At 36.0% G+C, this 20,577-nt stretch overlaps 1 protein-coding gene across 2 annotated transcripts; it reads right to left on the reverse strand.

Moving 5' to 3' along the window:
• Nucleotides 1–1,245: 1,245 nt before the first annotated feature.
• LOC124537339 (GPI ethanolamine phosphate transferase 2) lies at nt 1,246–16,063 on the reverse strand. 2 transcript variants are annotated; one of them, XM_047114162.1, is made up of 13 exons: nt 15,502–16,063; nt 15,170–15,356; nt 14,777–14,842; nt 12,799–13,008; nt 12,056–12,259; nt 10,595–10,728; nt 9,603–9,796; nt 8,797–8,987; nt 7,247–7,830; nt 5,122–5,234; nt 3,190–3,797; nt 2,398–2,570; nt 1,246–1,789 (listed from the first exon to the last, which is right to left on the reverse strand). In XM_047114162.1, exons 1-13 carry the CDS (start codon nt 15,657–15,659, stop codon nt 1,534–1,536), a joined length of 3,078 nt encoding a protein of 1,025 aa, XP_046970118.1. In that variant the 5' UTR covers nt 15,660–16,063; the 3' UTR covers nt 1,246–1,533. The 2 variants fall into 2 exon arrangements, with proteins under 2 accessions (XP_046970118.1, XP_046970120.1); XM_047114164.1 differs by lacking the exon at nt 14,777–14,842.
• Nucleotides 16,064–20,577: the final 4,514 nt, after the last annotated feature.

Genomic DNA, 20,577 nt, shown 5'->3' on the forward strand with positions numbered 1-20,577 from the left:
GAAGAAATAATAAATTTATAGTTTTAACATTTACGTAGGATTTAGTTATGGTTAAATAATTGTTAAAATTTGTTCTAGTTATAGTAAATGTGAGTTTACTTATTGCACCACATAACATGTCAAAGTTGTGGCATTATATTACCTCTCAGAGGTCTAAGAAATATTCGTTCCGAAATAGCATTTAAAAATTCAAGACAAATTAGACTCTAAATAGTATAAAAAAATTGGTGATGGCAACCTTGGCGATATATTATGGAGACGTTGTACAAATTTTGCTTAGCTTAGGTATTAATTTATTCTAGAATCATAACAAACTAAGGATCATTGATGATGTCAACTTATGAATAAAGTGCTTGTGAAAGTGCTTAAATGAAACTTCTTTGGGTGCTTTAAAAGTAGCACATGAAACTCACACTAAAATCAATCTTACATGCATGCATGCTTTTGTATTTGGTTTTAACGTAATAAAATAAACTCAAATGCACATAGTTATTAATAAATCTCTTCATGTTAATATAATTCTGATTAACTTTAAAATTTTAAACACAAAAATAGATGGTTATTAAACGACCTCAAACATCCCAATATAAATTTGTTAGGCATTTCATTATTAGTATATAAGTAAGTTTAACAGTCGAAGATCTTATTACCGAGACTTATAATATATAATACTGGAAATGAAAGTTTACACAAAAATTATAATTTTATTTTTTATTAAGAATTGGAATTCTTTCATGATCACTAAAGTAATAAAATTAAAATCAATTAAAGTTAGGAACATCTTTATTAGTTTTTAATAAAAAGTTTATTTCTGTATATGTCTGATGCCTACATCATCAGGCATATTTTATAACATAAGAGCTTATTACAGCTTTCAGTTTTGTTGTGGCATGTGTCGGTATAGGCAAAAAGTTTTTCAATACATATACCCTTGTATCGAATATATGATAAATAGTACATTTTCAATATACACAAGTATATTTAAAATTAAGTGGCGCTTGATGGCATTTAAATCCTTAACTTTGTTAAGGATTCACAAGTTCTATACACATTAGTATATGTTAAATATTTTATATGTTGTACATATTATTAGGTATATAATTGTCATACATGTAATTATCCTCATAAAACTAAAGTAGCAGCCTCTCAATAATCCAATGTTCAAAGCCGGCTCTTTTTGAGGAGAATGATTAAATTATTTAGTAAAACTTTATAAATTAAATTAAAAATACATTTGAACTATATTTGTTTGTCATTATAATTCATTTGAAGTATAACATTCCTATTACAAATGTAAAAAATATAACAGTTGCGGAAAAGGCAAATCAAAGGAGTGGCATCAAGTAGAAAAATTATACAATTGTATGAATTGTTCTTTTTATACATTTATATCTATAATATCGATTATTTAATTCGATTTTATTCTAGACCCTTCGCCGTTCCCATGCCTCATAAACAATAGTATGTACATTTAAGATTTTTTACATCCGAATTATTGTACTATAATAATATGCATGTTGTCTAAAATTTACATCACAACGTCGATTTGTACGTCAACTTTTTAGCGATCCAACTTGACGCATGCGTCAATAGCACTATGGCGCATATCGTACACAGAGCCTGCACTGAAAACACAGTAGCCACAAAGTCATACAGCAGCTTGGGTGAAAATACTGTCCACACGAATAGATGATGCCTGAACAGAATTGCGATGACACAGTATATTACGAGCTGGTACACCCTTTGCAAGGCGAACACGTTTATCACTCTCCAGACTGACTCCAGGTACCTGAAAATAAACGTCAAATGACATTTCACTGCATACTCTCATACTAAGTGTAGGAACAGATAATATAAAAAAAGTTAAATTACTACTAACAATAAAATATAAGTAAGTAATATTTTCAATCTACCTAGACATGATAAAATGTCCCCCCCCCCCTAGAGTTAGAACAATACAATTTGGAATTAAAGTAAAAAAAAGTAAAGTAACAGCCTGTAAATTTCCCACAGCTGGGCTAATGGCCTCCTCTTCCATTAGGGAGAGGGTTTGGAACATATTCCACCACGCTGTTCCAATGCGGGTTAGTGAAATGCACATGTGGCAGAATTCCTATGAAATTTGTCACATGCAGGTTTCCTCACGATGTTTTCCTTCACCGCTGAGCACGAGATGAATTATAAACATAAATTAAGCACATGAATCAGCGGTGCTTTGTCTGGATTCGAACCAGCAAACATCGGTTAAGATGCACGCGTTCTAACCACACCACCATCTTGACTCGCAAAAAAAATAAAAGAGTAATATTTTCAATCTGTCTAGACATGATAAAAAAAGTCCCCCCCCCCCAAAGTTAGAACAATATATTATAGAATTAAAATGGGAGCGATACCGACCCGCGCCAGTTCTGCGCATGCGCGGCGGCTGCGCAGAACAGCTGCGCGCCGGCCAGCGCGGGCGCGGCGTACGCGTGCAAACCCATGCGCGCCGCCACGCGCGCCGCGCTGTACTCGCGCAGACCCACATAGCCCGCGCCCAGGTCCACGGACGCCAGGCTGTTGGAGTTGCCCTGCCGCCACAACCGAGAATCAGCACTCACACTCCTGATAAATATTCCAATCTCTCTCTAGTGCGACGGAAGCGACGCGATATATTATTATTCGAGTATTAAATCAAAGATAATGTCACAACCGAGCATTAGCACTCACACTCCTGGTGAATATTCAAATCTCTCTCTAGTCCGACGTAAGTAACGCATCACCTTATATATTATTATTCGAATATAAAATCAAAGATTATGTTTGTAAGTAGCCCATTCCGATGGCAGGAGGAGTAAACTTAAAGAAACCTAATATTTCTTATTCCACATGATTTACTACTAAAACAACAAACAGATCTTTATTAGTTAATCTTTATTTATAATATAACACTATTCCGATTAAGTACGTAGTATGCTTACATTCATTTCCAATTATACATTATTACAGAGATCAAGTAAAAAGTTAAAATGCCAGTTTTTGCGAAACCATAGTAAATACCATAGATTATTTTAGACTTGGACCAATGTTGTCATATAGATTCAATGTTTTTTTTTTATAAATATTTTTACGCCTCTTGCCATTGAAATAGACTATACAATAAAACAGTATACAATTTTACAAAAAATAATAAACCAAATCCATACATACCTGATAAAAGAAAAACAAGATTCCAATCCAGAGATGAACGAGGGACTTGCTCAATATATCTAATATTTCCGTATCCTTCCTCTTCCTAGCGTCCAACAATTTATGGTCCAAGCACTTAGACGTCAGCTTGCAGGTGAAATAAATGCTCGGGACCATTATTACGTTGTGCGGCTTCATTAGAAGTATTACAATCAACATCAAATCGTTGTACATGATGTGAGTGAGTGATCGAGCGAGGGACAACTTTACCTCGTCTATATTCCAAGGTTCTTCCATTTGATCGTAGAAGTAGTCCTCAGTCTTCGCTTTGGGCTTGCTATACGCAAACTTATTATCACCCTTCAGTGTGAAACCACAAGTTTTAAACAGGCCAATGTAAGTGAGAAGTTCGAATATTAATTGGCTTATGAGTAGACCCCAAAATACGTTGACGATTACTACAGGATCCCATGTCTTTATGATGGGAAAGGGTGACACTAAGGCGTTGGTAGCTATCCGGTGGCAGAGAACGCAAGCCGTCGCCAGGATGGTCAGCGCGGAGTGTATTTGCATGTAGTTGTTCATGAAGCGAATGTTCCAAAGACATATCGACAAAGTTAGAAGACTCCCTGAAAAAACAATACAATAGGCTATTTGACTGGTTTTTAAAATCCATTTTATATTTCTTAATATAACATGGATTTTAAAATTATTATTATTTTTTTTATTAGATTATATTATTATTAATTATTTTATAATTAAAATCCATTTTATATTAAGAAATATAAAATGGATTTTAAAAAATCCATTTTATAGTAGAGGTTAAGAAACCAAGTAAAAGTAGATTTTTTTATTTCTAGCAAAATTGCCGAAAAATATCATATTAAAAATTCCATATTTAAATAACGCGCGAAAACGCTACTTGGACAATATAGCGCTGCAATGGGGTTGGTGACGTCACTTTGCTGTATTTTAATCTGTGGTATATACAGTAGAAAAGCAAGGTTTACAAGAAAGTGACTTCATCATAAGCCCGGCCAATCAGGGGCGTTTTGTGTCACGAACGTTTTGTGTGACAAACGTTTGAAAAAATGCATTTTATTTATTGATTTTTGTAGTATTACGTATTATTAAGTATTATTTTCAGGTTTCGTTAGTAAATAACCATTTTTAAACTCATAATATACACTGATTACAATAATTCACAATTTATTTTTCACATTGTCAAATAGCCTATTACATCAATGTGGCAGATTTGAAAACAAAATATTAGATACCTTTTCAAAGTTTCAAGTTTCTTATTATTATAAAGCACATTTTAATATCAACTTAAATACTTTAAAAATAGAAAATAACATAATCAGTATATTAAAAGAAGTTTTAAAGTGTATATAATTAATGTACTAAATTTAATTAATTAATGAATGACATTTAGAGGCGAATCGTCTCTTGTCACAGCAGAAGGATATATCTGAACGCAAGACACGATATTATCATGACAAAACCTTTGAAATAGGTTTGTATCAAAAATTAAATTTAAACAAAATATTAAATAAGGATATTACAATAATTGATATTCGTTGTTTTAAATATTACCAAATATTCTAGTGTAATTATTTTTATGGTATAGGTTGGCAGTCGAGCATATAGGCCACCTGATGGGAAGTGGTCACCATCACCCATAGACAATGACGCTGTAAGAAATATTAACTATTCCTTACATCGTCAATATGCCACCAACCTTAGGAACTAAGATGTTATGTCCCTTGTGCCTGTTACACTGGCTCACTCACCCTTCAAACCGGAACACAACAATACTGAGTACTGTTATTTGGCGGTAGATTAACTGATGAGTGGGTGGTACCCAGACAGGCTTGCACAAAGTCCTACCACCAAAGACCAATTGTTACTGTTGCTTTATTTTTTTATTTCTTTATTATTATAAAGTGTTACCTATAACAAGATGCGCTTCTAGATAGAAGGCGTTCTCGGGCGAGTTCAACCAATCCGCCGTATCTGGGAGAAACAACCACCGATCCCCCGTTTGATTCATTGTCCTCAAATATCTGGAATATGCGAAATTATTTAAGACAAACATATCCTAAAACTAAATATTATCTATGATATGAAATGTAAATGTATTTTGATTTAATATTTAAAAGGATGTTTTCGGTATATGCCTGTTGTAAGAATTGCCGTGCCTTCTTGGACCTAATCAAGTACGAGCCTGTGACAACTTAACTTTATTTGGTTGTTGGTGCATGCAAGTGATTTCATACCTTAGTTCTAAAGTAGTCTATGGCTCCTCAGCCTTATATATATTAGGTTGGGGAAAAAGTCTTTTCGCATATAGTATGTATGAACTTGTAATAAAATCTCTTTGGCTATACCATTTGTATCTGGCTGGTTTTGGTATCATTAAAAAGTTTTAACTTTAAAAAAGGCACTTCCAAATTCAAATTAGGAATTTGTGCGATTTTCATTTGTTTTTGTTGTTGTTAAAATGAGTGAATCTAAAGAAGAAATTCGATACATTTTAAAATTTTACTATAAAAAAGGTAAAAATGCAACTCAAGCCGCGAAAAAAAATTGTGATGTTTATGGACCTAATGCAGTATCTGTGAGAGTAGCGCAAGTTTGGTTTAAGCGATTTCAAGCCGGAAATTTTGATATCAAAGATGCATCTCGCTCTGGTCGCCCTGTTGCGGACAAAATTGATGCCATTTTTGAAAAAGTGGAGCAAGATCGGCATATTAGTAGTTACGATGTAGCTGAAGAACTGGCAATTGACCACAAAACGGTTTTGACTCATTTGAATAAAACTGGGTACACAAAAAAGCTCGATATATGGGTGCCTCATGAACTCACTGAAAGAAACCTAATGAACCGTGTACTCATTTGTGATTCTTTATTACGACGTAATGAAACCGAACCATTTTTGAAGAAGCTGATAACTGGTGATGAAAAGTGGATCACATACGACAAGAACGTGTGAAAAAGATCGTGGTCAAAGGCCGGTCAAGCTTCACAGACTGTGGCAAAACCCGGATTAACTCGCAACAAGGTAATGATGTGTGTATGGTGGGATTGGAAGGACATCATTCATTTTGAGCTGTTACCGCCCGGCAGGACCATCGATTCAGAACTGTATTGCGAACAATTGATGAGATTGAAGCAAGAAAATGAGAAAAAGCGGCCAGAATTGATCAACAGAAGGGGTGTGGTATTTCACCATGACAACGCTAGACCTCACACATCTTTAGCCACTCAACAAAAATTACGAGAGTTTGGCTGGGAGGTATTAATGCATCCGCCGTATAGTCCTGACCTTGCACCTTCAGATTTTTATCTGTTTCGGTCTCTGCAGAATTCCTTAGGCAGTGTCAGGTTAACATCACGAGAGGACTGCCAAAACCACTTGTCGCAGTTTTTCGATCAGAAGCCCCAAAATTTTTACAGCATTGGGATCATGTCACTACCAACAAGATGGCAAAAAGTTATGGAACAAAATGGCACCTACATACTTTAGTCAAATGTAAATAAACTATAAAAAAAAACTTTTTGAATTTTCATATAAAATACGAAGAAACTTTTTCCCCAACCTATTATAAATAAAAAGTAATCTGGGTACATTCGGTCACCTCCATTCATATACTAACTCGAGATCTGACATGATACATCCCTTGTATTAATCGCATTGGCTATTTCATCCTCCATGGAAACAAAGGGCAGATCGATATGTCACTTTATCCCTTGCGGTTCACGTTAATGGTATGATAAGTTTGCTAAAATATACTTGGAATAACTTTGATGACGACCTCCGTGGTCGAGTGGTGTGTACACCGGTTTTCATGGGTACGCCACTCCGAGGTCCCGGGTTCGATTCCCGGCCGAGTCAATATATACTTATTATTACCATTAGTTTTCTATATTGTCTTGGGTCTGGGTGTTTGTGGTACCGTCGTTACTTCTGATTTTCCATAACACAAGTGCTTTAGCTACTTACATTGGGATCAGAGTAATGTATGTGATGTTGTCTCATATTTATATTTACTTATTATATTTATATTATATTTACCTATGAAGAGCGATCAGCAAGACCCACTGCGGCACGATGCTGACACCGACCGAGCTCATCCGGTTCTCCAGATCCGGTTTCTCTTGGAATTCCGTCGCGCCCGACCACCGCTTCGCGAAATACATCACCACAACCACAATCGTCCGAACCAGGATGAAAAACATCAGCGTATTCCAGAAGAAGTACCATGTCATATGTTCCTCTTCTATGAAACTCGTGCCAAAAAACGACCAGGAATGGAACAGTGTGCCTATGATCAATAGATAGTCAATTGCATTCAGATCCCTCAACGTGGAGAGATCTTTGGTATTTTCTATGGTTGTTTTAATAATGAAGTATGTCACTGTGATGGTCATCGCCGCTGCTATAAAGGCTATAGTCCACAGAGGGCTGAATGAGCAAAACTGGCTCTTGGTTTCCGTAATAAAGCAGGCCACAAGCAGTGTAAAAGCGGATATAAGTAGTACCACGAAGAATGCGATCAATGAACTCGCTTTGGACCGATGTAGTTTGGGAATGCTTATCTTTCTTCGCGCTTCCGGTTGGAGAGAGTACAGTGTGACGCAGAGGAGGGCCCCGGCGAGCTGGAAATTTCAAACGTCAATTTCTTCAAATGTCAATAAAAACCCGGAAATAATATAATAATCAGATAGTATATGAATCTAGTTATTCTTTTGAAATGGCAAAAAGAATTGCTAAAGTAAATTTTTTGAAGTCATAGAAAACCTAGTTCGTGAACTAGGTTTATTTTAATTTTAATTTATATATATATTTATATTTCTGTGTGCATGTTTTGCAACCAGGCGGTATCACCATTTTAATTTGAAGTATAATTTTAGTTTATTGTTCGAAATATGATATTCACCTGCAATAAAAATGTCCGTTAAATATAAATCAAATCTCAAGTGTTGAATATAAAACATTTTTAATCATGTATAAGATTTTATATTAACATGGTTATTTTTAATACTAAAGTTATTAATTGCGGGATATTTACCATGTTTTTTATTTTTATCCGTTGGAACTCGATATTTCGACATTATCTACGAATGTCTCGTTCACGAGACTCCCGTAAAAAAACATGGTAAATATCCCGCGATTAACAACTTTAGTAATTTTTAATCATTATTGATATAATAGATAACGGATGTTTTCTTAATGTAATGTTTTACAATTATTGTTTTCATAACATAATTAATATAAGTAACTTTCAAAATATATTTCCTTATTTGAAATATCTGCATAAAAAGTCGCACTTCAGAGACATCTTCATTGTATTTTTTATTTATTTAAAAAACATTATTGCACAACACGTGTAAACATAAGAGTAATACAAAATATTAGAAAAATGATGATGAAAAGAGGGATGTTATTTATTTTACCAAATATATATATATACATAGTATCATTTAAATAAAACTAGTTATTACGGATTTTAATCGCGTATATTAATTATTTTGGACATCCCTAGTTAATAATAACTAGTTTTATTTAAATGTGTAATAATCGCGAAAATTTAAGACAACATAGTATCATTATTTAGTACTCACAAGGTACAAGATACAGGTAGCGCAGATGAGAGCGAACATGTCGAAGTCGGTTGTGGTCTCCGTGAGGTACTTGGCCATCTCCTCCAGGGACTCTTCGTAGAATTCCTTCGCGATCTTGGCGGCGCTCTGCTGACCCGTCGCCAAGAAGTGGGCGAATTGGGCCTTAGCGCGTTCGAACTGTTTGTAAAATTCTGAAATTATCAAAGTTTTGTTTCATATTGGAAAAAATACTTATTTATGTTTTCTCAAATTAGTTTGTCGTATGTTACCAAAATAACATAAATAATTACGAGATGTTTTGTATCATTTTTTATTATTTAAAATATATTATAATTAAGCCAATTGACTTTAATGGATATTGTTGTTTTCATACGTTACTTTTATTACCAACAATAATAGTGATACTGTCATCCTGACCTGGCGGGATAGCTCGAAGGTGACTTGGCAATTAAGTAAGATCTTGCAATAGTGAGTGCGGAAACATAGGTGAGCTCTCAATTTCCGCACTCTGTCCTACGGGACTTCAATTCTGACAAAAACGACTTCAGCCGCAACCTACGTGCATTTCTTTCAGCGGGCAAAATGTAAACAGCACTTCCAAATTCCAGAGTTGTTACCGAAATTTCCGACTTGGGCGTGGAAGCTCTCGCCACAACCTATATACACTCCACAAACGCATCAATCGCGTGGCAGCCTACCCTTCCAAATTCCAGACTCCGAGTTGTTACCGAAATTTCCGACTTGGGCGTGGAAGCTCTCGCCACAACCTATATACACTCCACAAACGCACCAATCGGTCAGCCTACCCTTGTCGGTGGCGGGTACGAGGCGCGCGCTGCGCTCGGCCAGCACGTGCAACAGGTAGAGGTGCTGGCGCGCGTCTGGCGGCAGCAGCGCCGCCAGCACGCGGCCCGCGCTGTCGCCCGGCGGCGGCGCGCCCAGCAGCCACGCCAGCGACGGCGCCACGTCCGTTTGCGCCACCGTGCCGCCCGCGCCCGCCCTGCCGCCGCCACACTCATTCTTAGTCACAATGTGACATTAATCCACTTAACTCCTCATACCAGTTCAGCGAACATTAAAGTTGCGATGACAGCTTCGTTAACATTCGCAATGTTCAGAACATTGACACGCAAATTCAGTTCAGTTTAAATTTAGTTTAATGTATATATGTATATGTATAGGTTGGCGGATGAGCCTATGGGCCACCTGATGGTAAGTGGTCACTATCACCCATATACAATGACGCTGTAAGAAATATTAACTATTCTTCACACCGCCAGTGTGCCACCAACCTTGGGAACTAAGATGTTATGTCCCTTGTGCCGGTAGTTACACTGGCTCACTCACCCTTCAAACCGGAACACAACAATACTGAGTACTGTTATTTGGCGGAAGAGTAACTGATAGGGGGGGGGAGTGGTACCTACCCAGACGGGCTAGCACAAAGCCCTACCATCAAGCAATAGACCACATTATATAAATTTACTAGTACAAGACCTGCCGGATGTGAAAGATCCGCTTTGAAAAATGTAAAACCAGTATAGCAGTAACCTATAACGCACAATGTATAACATATGATAACATCACACTACAAATGGTAAGTGACGCATTGTGAAAATACGTAAGCTAGTGACCAAATGTCATCATGGTGGCCCATCTAACAGTAGAATATATTCTTCTTCTTGAACTTGGCTTAACACGCTACTGCGTGTCTAGATAATGAGGAATGAATGAATGAATGCATGTGAAGTAGTAAGTTTAATTCCTATTGTTGTGTGCTGAGGTAGGGTGTACTAACTCGTGCGGGCAGCGGAAGCCGTCGCTGGTGAGCACTACGAGCGGCACGAGCAGTTCGGCGGGCGAGGCGCCGCCGTGGCCGCCCGCGTCGCGCATGCCGTGGTCGCCGCACACCAGCAGCACGCCCTTCCGGTCCTGCGGCGCGGGGGGGGGGGGGGGTCAGTTTTTATAGACATCATCAACCAACGCGGTCGTGCGGCGCGGGGGAGGGGTTTGTTGTTATAGACAATATGAACCAACGCGGTCGTGCGGCGCGGGGGGGGGGGGGGGGGTAGTTCTTATAGACAATATGAACCAACGCGGTCGTGCGGCGGTGGGGGGGGGGGTTTGTTCTTATAGACAATATGAACCAACGCGGTCGTGCGGCGCGGGGGGGGGGGGGGGTTTGTTCTTATAGACAATATGAACCATCGCGGTCCTGCGGCGCGGGGGGGGGGGGTCAGTTTTTATAGACAACATCAACCAACGCGGTCCTGCGGCGCGTGGGGGGCGTCAGTTTTTATAGACAACATCAACCAACGCGGTCCTGCGGCGCGGGGGGGGGGGTCAGTTTTTATAGACAACATCAACCAACGCGGTCCTGTGGCGCGGGGGGGGGGGGGTCAGTTTTTATAGACAACATCAACCAACGCGGTCCTGCGGCGCGTGGGGGGCGTCAGTTTTTATAGACAATATCAACCAACGCGGTCCTGCGGCGCGGGGGGGGGTTTAAAGACAACATCAACCAACGCGGTCCTGCGGCGCGTGGGGGGCGTCAGTTTTTATAGACAATATCAACCAACGCGGTCCTGCGGCGCGGGGGGGGGGGCGTCAGTTTTTATAGACAACATCAACCAACGCGGTCCTGCGGCACGGGGGGGGGGGGGGGTTCTTATAGACAATACCAACCAACGAGTTTGGAGCTTATCTCCTAACCTGACCATAACATTGATCACGAGATGGAACGACGGAAAAAATATATTAAGTCAAGTTTGTTAAAAATATATTGACGACCTCCATGGTCGAGTGGTATGTACACCGGTTTTCATGGGTACACCACTCTGAGGTCCCGGGTTCGATTCCTGGCCGAGTCGATGTAGACTACCATTAGTTTTCTATGTTGTCTTGGGTCTGGGTGTTTGTGGTACCGTCGTTACTTCTGATTTCCATAACACAAGTGCTTTAGCTACTTACATTGGGATCAGAGTAATGTATGTGATGTTGTCTCATATTTATTTATTTATTTAAAAAAAAATATATATTAATTAAGCCAAGGGGCTAAGCCCTCTCATTCTGTAAAAAGGTGTGGTGCTTACTCGAGCACACTGCACCAATGCATTAGTGGATATATGTGTTATGGCAAATTTTCATCCGCCATGTTTTCTTACGCTGAGATGTTTTATACACATTTTAAGCACATAAAAACAGTGGTGCTCGCATGTTAAGAATCTGGTATTCCATTATCTTTCAAATTAAAACTCACCCATGTTTGCATAGCATTGTATATTTTCTTGACTACGTCATCCATTTCCAGAAGCTTAGGTTTTATTTTAGGACTTCTGGCTCCTTCTAGGTGTCCGATGTGATCGAGACCCAAGTAGTGGAGCACAAGCAGATCAAACGGCGGTTTCTTTTTCTCATCTGGAGTTAGAATTCTGTCAAGATGGCGTGTTACATTGTTATCTACCTGAAAGGAAAACCAATGCGGTTAAAAGTCATCAAACCATACCATAAGCGAAGCAGGGGTGTTATGATACTCCATAATCCTAGAAGAAAAATCTATTCGAAACTGTAACAGATTCCGACAAAAAGTATATATAACGTGTTTAAATACTTTAAGACTTTGAGAGAGTAGATAATTGTTTTTTAAAGTTTTTTGCTTTCTTTCTGTGAAAGAACCCAGCACCAAATGTTATTTACTCTTTTAATTTTTCAATAATGAATGAATGAATTATTCTTTATTGCACACCACAAAAAAAAGAAAGTAAGACAAAATTAATAAAATACAAAAAAAAATTAAAAAAAAAAACAAAAGAAGCGTAATAATATAATATAATATTTATAATGTTAACCGAAACTATCCGAAACAATCTGATAATCCGAAAAATTATCGTGACCCTATCTGAAACCGGTAAAATATTATTCATATATCCGTATCCAGATACGAAATCCATAACATATCTGGCCTTAACCTATATAATAACGTATATAAGTTTCAATACCTACTTCTGTATAATCTGTGACGTAAAACGAAGTGGTGCCGTCAGACTCTGTCCACAATCCGGGAAAGAGTCTGAGCCACGTGTCGTCTCCGTACATGACGGTGCGCCGGCCCCTCGCCTTCGCTACGCGCAGCACGCTATCCCCTACCACTGCGGGGGCGCCGAAGTTCAACGCTACGTCCGCAAACGTCGAAACGCTCCCAGTCATCATTGCCTGAAGATATACAATATCTTTTGTTAGACTAGACACCAACAAACCAAAAAAATAGGGTGATAAAATAATATGTGAATTCAATTCATCGAATAAAGTAAGAAAGATATTGCTATCTCTTTCACCTGTGTAGGTATAGAAAAAGATAACAATAATTTGATTAAAATATGATGAAAAACAATAATGATGTATTGCAGTGATGTTGTTGATATATTACTTTTGCAGTCCATTAAATTTTAAGTTCATGAAAAAAAACGTGCAACAATGCATAGCATAAGTGTTAGTTTTTTATAACTCTTTTTCGCAATGGCATTTGTGATCAATTGAAATTTAATTTTTCTTTTCCCAAAACTATCCATAATTCGTAAGTACAATAGCTTTAGGAAGACTTCAAGAATCAATATTATATGATATTGACATATAATATTGATTTGAAACCCTTCTCAGGTATACAAATTGCAATTATTTCTATTTTAAAACTGTGATAACTCATGCAAAACTTAACTATGTTCATGCTTAAATATATCTTATTTACAGGCAATAACGTCTACAATTGCTTTATACAACATACCACATTTAGCAACATTTTCCATTGGGTAATTATAGACTATGAAATGGTCACTTTATAACAATAATTTTTAATAATGATTTCATATATTAATTAGCACTACATAACATTATGTTAAATCTATAAGATTTATAACCTGTAGTCTGCTGCGGTAGTATTAAAAACTAAGTTAAATTTATTAGATAAAATTGGTCAGGATCTTGAATATAATCTATGAAATTTATTATGGATAAATAAGGTATTTGTGGATAGTCAGCGAAATTGTGATTGGAAATTTGGAAGTGCAATAAAAGTGTATACAAGAATTGAAGTAGAAAATATAACAGGTTTTATGAATTAAGATATATTAATTAAGATTAGTTTTTATTTAATATGGCAGAGTTATTGAAAATGTTAGAACGCGTGCATCTTAACCGATAATTGCGGGTTCAAATCCAGGCAAGCACCACTATGTATATGTGCTTAATTTATGCTTATAATTCATCTCATGCTCGATGGTGAAGGAAAACATCGTGAGGAAACCTGCATGTGTCTAATTTCATCGAAATTCTGCAACATGTGCATTCCACCAACCCGCATTGGAACAGAGTGGTGGAATATGTTCCAAACCCTCTCCTTAATGGAAGAGGAGGCCTTATCTCAGCAGTAGAAAATGTACAGGCTGTTGCTTTTACTTTACTGCTTTATGTAAATCTTTACAGCTAATATATGCTTGGACTAGGTTAACAACATTTTTCTCTTTCACAATTGGTTATTGCTCAATGCTTATGTGTAAGGGGTTAGCTATCAGGTGTTAGGCTTAAAAATAGCTTTTGCACTTCCAACTTCCTTTAAAAGAATGCTTTATACTAAAATTCATTAAATTCAGTGGTTTGGTCATGGAAGGGCAAAAGATAGATAGAGGAACAGACAAACCAACACACCCATTACTTTTGCATTTGCAAAGCATAGATAAAATGATAAAAGATTTTATGATGGTAATGATTTTACGTCTAAATTAAAGATAGTTATGGTGCTAAATAACTAATTAATGTGGTGTTATTAAATCACAATACCAAAGAAAAAACTTGTTTTGAAAAAAATTTATAAAGTTACATAGATAAAAAACACACTGATTATATAATTATTACTATTTTTGTTTTTTCTTTGGCACCAGCACAAATTATAAAGCAATGTGATATAATTACAAAAAGTGACACTTGCAAAGATATCCCTCCAGAAGTTTATTGTGCGCCTCCACTGTGCCTTTTCCTTCTTTCTGTCTGGTGACTGTGTAATATTTTTTTTATATTAAATATATTGATTTTAAACAACTATAAACAGTTCACTTTCAAACACTTTGACAGATAATATTAAAATTAATAATTAGAATTTTTTTTTTATACAACATGATTGATTTTATTGAAACATAAATTAATGAAAACAAAATTCGTGAAAAAAAAAATAAACTTTTTCTTTGGTTGTGTGACTATATTTTGTGACTATTAAAAATCTTTATATATTACTGCATAAACTACAATCAGATTCATTATAAACTAAATTATATAATATCTACAATATGCATAATAATTATAAATGTATTTCTATATTAATTACCTTTATTCGAGGCATGGTGACTGTCGGTGGTTCAGCAACTGACACATAAAGACACGCTGATTTATTCTTTATCAGTTGGCCAGTGAATGGCATGTATTCCTCAGTGGCAAAGTCATATCTCAAGCCATCTATTACCATGAGTATTACACTATTTTCACCAGAGTTGTACACTTCTTGACCATCAATACTAAAATTTATAAAATTTTATTAAGTTCTGTTTGGTTAGCTATGAATTTTACCATTCTTTTAAGTTAATAATCTATTTTAAAATTTTAAATTCAATTAAATATGACAAAAAACTATGAATTATGTTTTCTTTGATAATAACTTACCTCACTCCATTGATAACATTTGGTAGATCATCCATCGAGGCTAGTTTGCCAGAATGATATTTCAATGGGAAAAAACCATATAGAAATAGACATAAGGCTGCCAATGCCGTTATAAGCAACCAGAGGCTGGTCCATCGGTGCTGAACCCAATGTAACATTATTTTGAATGAACTTATTCGCCGGTAATAAAATGTTAACACGTTTACCCACGCACTTTCAGTTCTCGTGTTTCGTATCTACGCAATCTTCCCCACTAATAAATGAAGTAATACATACTTATTACTTCATTTGATTCATTGGTAACATTATCAGTGTATCAGAATATTTTTGCAAGATAAGCTCGGTCGGCTAAATGACAGGTTTATTTTGTTTACGTTTTAAATTGTTGTTAGGTATGATGTTGGTTAGTATTTTTTTATGTGATGTGTGAACATCGTATTGAAATAATAAAATTGTGCTACATCCTATTAAAAATAAATGACAATAATTTAAATTAATTGATTATTGAAGTAGCAGTTTTATCCACGCTTATTTTAATAAAATGTCAACTGACTCACTGGACACTGATATTTAGATTGTTGACAGCTATCAACGTCAGTTACATTGTGTTCCATTTCTTACAAAATTTTTAAAGTATTAATAATAAAAAATATACGTATATATTTGTTAGGAATTGAAATCGCGTACACAAAAATAATTCTATACATACAAATTTTATTTGATTATAAAGGTATATAACAATAAAATAAATTTATATTAAAATTTAGGATCCTAAGTTCTAAATTCGAAACTGGAGAAATAAATTCGGATTCTGCGGAGTTTATATCTTCATTATTATGACAATATTGGCTTCGTTCGCTAAGATGGCCCAGTGGTTGAATGCGTGCATCTTAACCGATGATTTCGCGTTTAAACACAGACAAGCACCATTAAATATATGTGTGTAATTTGCGTTTATAATACATCTTGTGCTCGGCGGTGAAGGAAAACATCGTAAGGAAACCTGCGTGTGTCTAATTTCATAGAAATTCTGCCACATGCAGCGTGGTGGAATACGTTCCAAGCCCTCTTCTCAATGGGAGAGAAGGCCTTAACCCAGCTGTGGGAAATTTAGAGGCTGTTACTTTACTTACTTTATTGGTTTCGTTGGATATACTTTACGGAGTAGCAATTTATCTAATATCAAAATCTACCTGACCAGAAAAGTAAGTTTGAATGAAATTTTTAAAACAGGTGTAGTTACAGTTTATGGAAAGTAGGTATTTAATTATTTATTATTCTTCAGAGTTATATCAAGTATGAAATTGTAATGAATTAGAGGTCCTTAATGCTCTGATATTTTAATCAATTACAGAACCTTCGCTGTTATTTATTAGTAGATATATATTTTTAACTTTAGTTTTCGTTCGTTCGTTGTCTGTTCTTTATTATTGCTCATTGTGACTCTAGCGTTATCATCTAAAGTCTAGTCTAGTCACTGGTTGAATTCATTACCCTCTAAAAATCTTGGGACACTTTTAGATAATGAATGTTTTCGCATATCGATTGGTCTCCGACTGGGAACACTTCTGTGTTCTGAGGTGGACTCTTTCGGTTTACATGGTCTCTCTTGCCCAAGGAGTTCAGGTAGGTTTTTCCGCCACGGTTCTCTTAATGACATCATAAAAAGGGCTCTTGCCACCATCGACGTTCCTGCTCTTACTGAGCCTCGTGGAATTAGCCGTGATGATGGTAAGAGACCTGATGGATTAACATTGGTTGCCTGGGAACGAGGTCGGGCCCTTGTGTGGGACGCTACATGTGTTGACACGTTGGCCCCATCTCATATCCGAGAAACAATGTTAAGAGCCGGTGCCGCTGCGGAAAAAGCTGAAGCCAAAAAAAGAGCTATATATATATATATATATATATATATATTCGTGTATTATATCTATTTACTTTTTTGTTCCATTTGCTGTCGAAACGCTTGGCCCTTGGAATAGTGGTGCAAAATGCTTCATCAAAAGTATAACACCTCGCCTCATTGCCTCCACTTTTGACTGGAGGGCTGGTTCATTTTTGCCCAGAGGATCGGAATTGCGATTCAAAGGGGAAATGCTGCTAGCATTCTTGCCACCATTCCACGCGGTCAAGATTTATACAGTAACTAGTTTTAGTTCATATTTGTATATACATATATATTTAAGCATTTAATGTTGTTAATTCTTATGTTTGAGATGAATAATATTGTGACTTTTATGTCAAAATTTTATATAACAAATCAATCCTAATCGCGTACCCGAGTGTGTAATATTCATATACTAATTAATACTAATTATTATAAATTTAGGAACAGGTTTATTTACAAAATATAGAAAAAATTAAGGGCCGACAATTCTTTAGTAAATTAAAGAATTCATATTGATGTACATAATGTAAATGTACATAATGTAAAAGCCGATGTACTCATTAACGGGGAATCTATGGATCCAATTGATTCTGCTGAGTTTCTTGGCCTTACTGTTGATGCCAAGTTGCAATGGGGCCCCCATATTAACGGATTGGCGAGTAGACTGAGTTCTGCGGCATTCGCGGTCAAAAAGATTAGATTATGTACCGATGTTGATACGGCTCGCTTAGTATATTTCAGTTACTTTCACAGTATAATGTCATACGGTATTATGCTGTGGGGCAACGCAGCCGCTATCCATACTATATTTGTGCTACAGAAGAGGGCTATTCGCGCAATCTATAACCTAGGAGCTAAAGAATCGTTAAGGAATAAATTTAGAGAAATCAAGATATTGACTGTTGCTTCTCAATATATATTCTGCAATGTTATGTATGTACGAAAAAATATTAATGATTTCATGAGAAAATGTGATACTCATAGCATTGGTACAAGGAACAAATACAAACTTGTTACTCCTGTTACTCGACTACATAGAGTCAGTAACTTCTTTGTGGGGCAATGTATACGGTTTTACAACAGGATCCCAGAAAGCGTTCAAAATGCCTCTGTTGCCAAATTTAAGTAAATTATTAAGGAACGCTTGTGTGCCAAAGGTTAGTATACAATTAATGAGTTTATGATCGATAGCACACCTTGGGAATGAAACGATCGCCTCCTGGCTATTTCATCTCATATTAAATTGTTTAAATAATATCTGAGACAAATAAAAAAAAAAAAAAAACCCGCTGAGTTTCTTTCGCCGGTTCTTCTCAGGTCAGGGTATTTTCTTTTCCGAACCGGTGGTAGAGTTTCAATTGACCATCAGTAAGAAAGTGTAATGCTTCTATATTGAATAAAGTTATTTGAGTTTGAGTTTGAGTTTGATGCACGTTATCTTTTATGTCATAATAATACTTGTATTAGGTACTCAAAAAAGCGAAAATGGATTTCCACGTTTGTTTCTTGTGACCTGACAAGTAAGCCAAATAGCATACAAATCATTATAGATTTTTGAAATTTCAGAATATATTTCTAGAAATGCACTGCCTGTGTATTAACCTTATAAAACAAGATTGTATGCCAGTAGTTACACTGGTCACTGACGCCGCCTTAAACCGAACAGTAAAGTATGTAATGAGTAGTATGAGTATCTATCCAAATCATTTGATTATTTTTAATTAAGTGAATATATTACTAATAAATTATCTACTTTTAACAATTGATTAATTAATCTTATTAATTGTCATTACTCATCGTCAAACGTCACGCTTCCTCGAAACATAGATATCGGAATTTTTAAGGTATTTCGTTTGACAATGCAGAATTAAATTAAGACTCTGTATCGCTTGTTCATTGCCGCCCACCATTCCTGAACTGTTTATTCTCGAAAGACACCTACTGTTTTGAATGTATAATTATTTTTTCAGTCATTCAAATACGTCACATGCTAATGTCACCATCATTTAAAAAAAACATATTTTAATGTAAATATTGTAACCAAGTAGGTAGGTATTTATATTTCTTTTTGAAGTTTTAGAATTTTTGTAGACAATTGATAATATAAGGAATGATTTGATAAGTATCTATCTATGTGAAGACGAATTATTCTATTCGAAGACCCTAGGCAATATATTTTATCTATCACAATGCACTTTTATTTTTTTATCTACTGATACCCAAGTGATACAATCACGAATAATTAAACTATCTATTCATTACATACATCATTAAGGAAAATATTTGGCTTTAACAATTTCATAAACAACGAACTTTAGTGCCCAATTTACTGAGAAAGAGGCAGGCACGTAAAACCTAGATGGTTCTCTAAACTGCGTCTTATAACTTGTAAATAGCTCATACGTAATTATCAAAAACTTTTTTCCGTTTAGGAGTGTCGGACACTAACAGTACTCAGTGAATGGTACACGATAAATAATTATGGAGAGTTAATCGAACTTAATACTTATAATCTTTCCTAGAAAGTAATTAATTCATATTTAGCTAGTTATAAGGTTGAAGATCTCGGTCCTGGGTTTATAAGATTTGGAAGTCACTGAATTATTTACAAGTAAGGCTTTTGGTTTTGTTTCTGATTTATCTCCAGTCTGTTTCTCTTCGAATGAATTATGGTAATGAGGGAAAACCTGGCAGCCAATTATACTAAAAAATTAACAATTTATGGTTCAATTCATACCGGGAGAGCAACGGCGAGACATTTTCAGAGTTAAACAATTTTGTACTTTATATCTACATGATTAAGAGACCAAAATCGCTTGGGAAATTGGAAAAGGTCGCGCCTATCACTGCGGCCGTAGCCAGACACTGCCGGCCTCTACCGTTCCTTTGTAAATCAGCCCTATAAGCCTTGTTTGCACTCGTTCAGCCGTTTTTCTATTCTACTAACACAAATATCCAGTTGTGATTGGATCGGATTATAACCCATATAGATAACTGGAATTGGTCTTTAGTATATGCTGCGGTTTTTATTTGAAAGGAAAAGTAATATCTTAATAGAATTGGCTTCCTGTGTTACACACTAGAGCTCTAATATAGAAGAGCTGAATATTTTTGGTATGACATTAATGTCTATGATTACTACAGGCACAAGGGACATAACATCTTAGATCCCAAGGTTGGTTGCACAT

Source organism: Vanessa cardui, chromosome 18 (genome assembly GCF_905220365.1).
Source record: "Vanessa cardui chromosome 18, ilVanCard2.1, whole genome shotgun sequence".
Lineage (NCBI taxonomy): Eukaryota > Metazoa > Arthropoda > Insecta > Lepidoptera > Nymphalidae > Vanessa > Vanessa cardui.

Coding starts and splice junctions, on each gene's coding strand:
- LOC124537339 (XM_047114162.1), bottom strand. CDS start 15,659: ATGTTACATTGGGTTCAGCACCGATGGACCAGCCTCTGGTTGCTTATA. Junction 13,009..14,776: donor ACTTCTGGAGGGATATCTTT/GCAAGTGTCACT, acceptor GTATATCTTCAG/GCAATGATGACTGGGAGCGT. Junction 5,235..7,246: donor TTGCTGATCGCTCTTCATAG/GTAAATATAATA, acceptor CGCATATTCCAG/ATATTTGAGGACAATGAATC.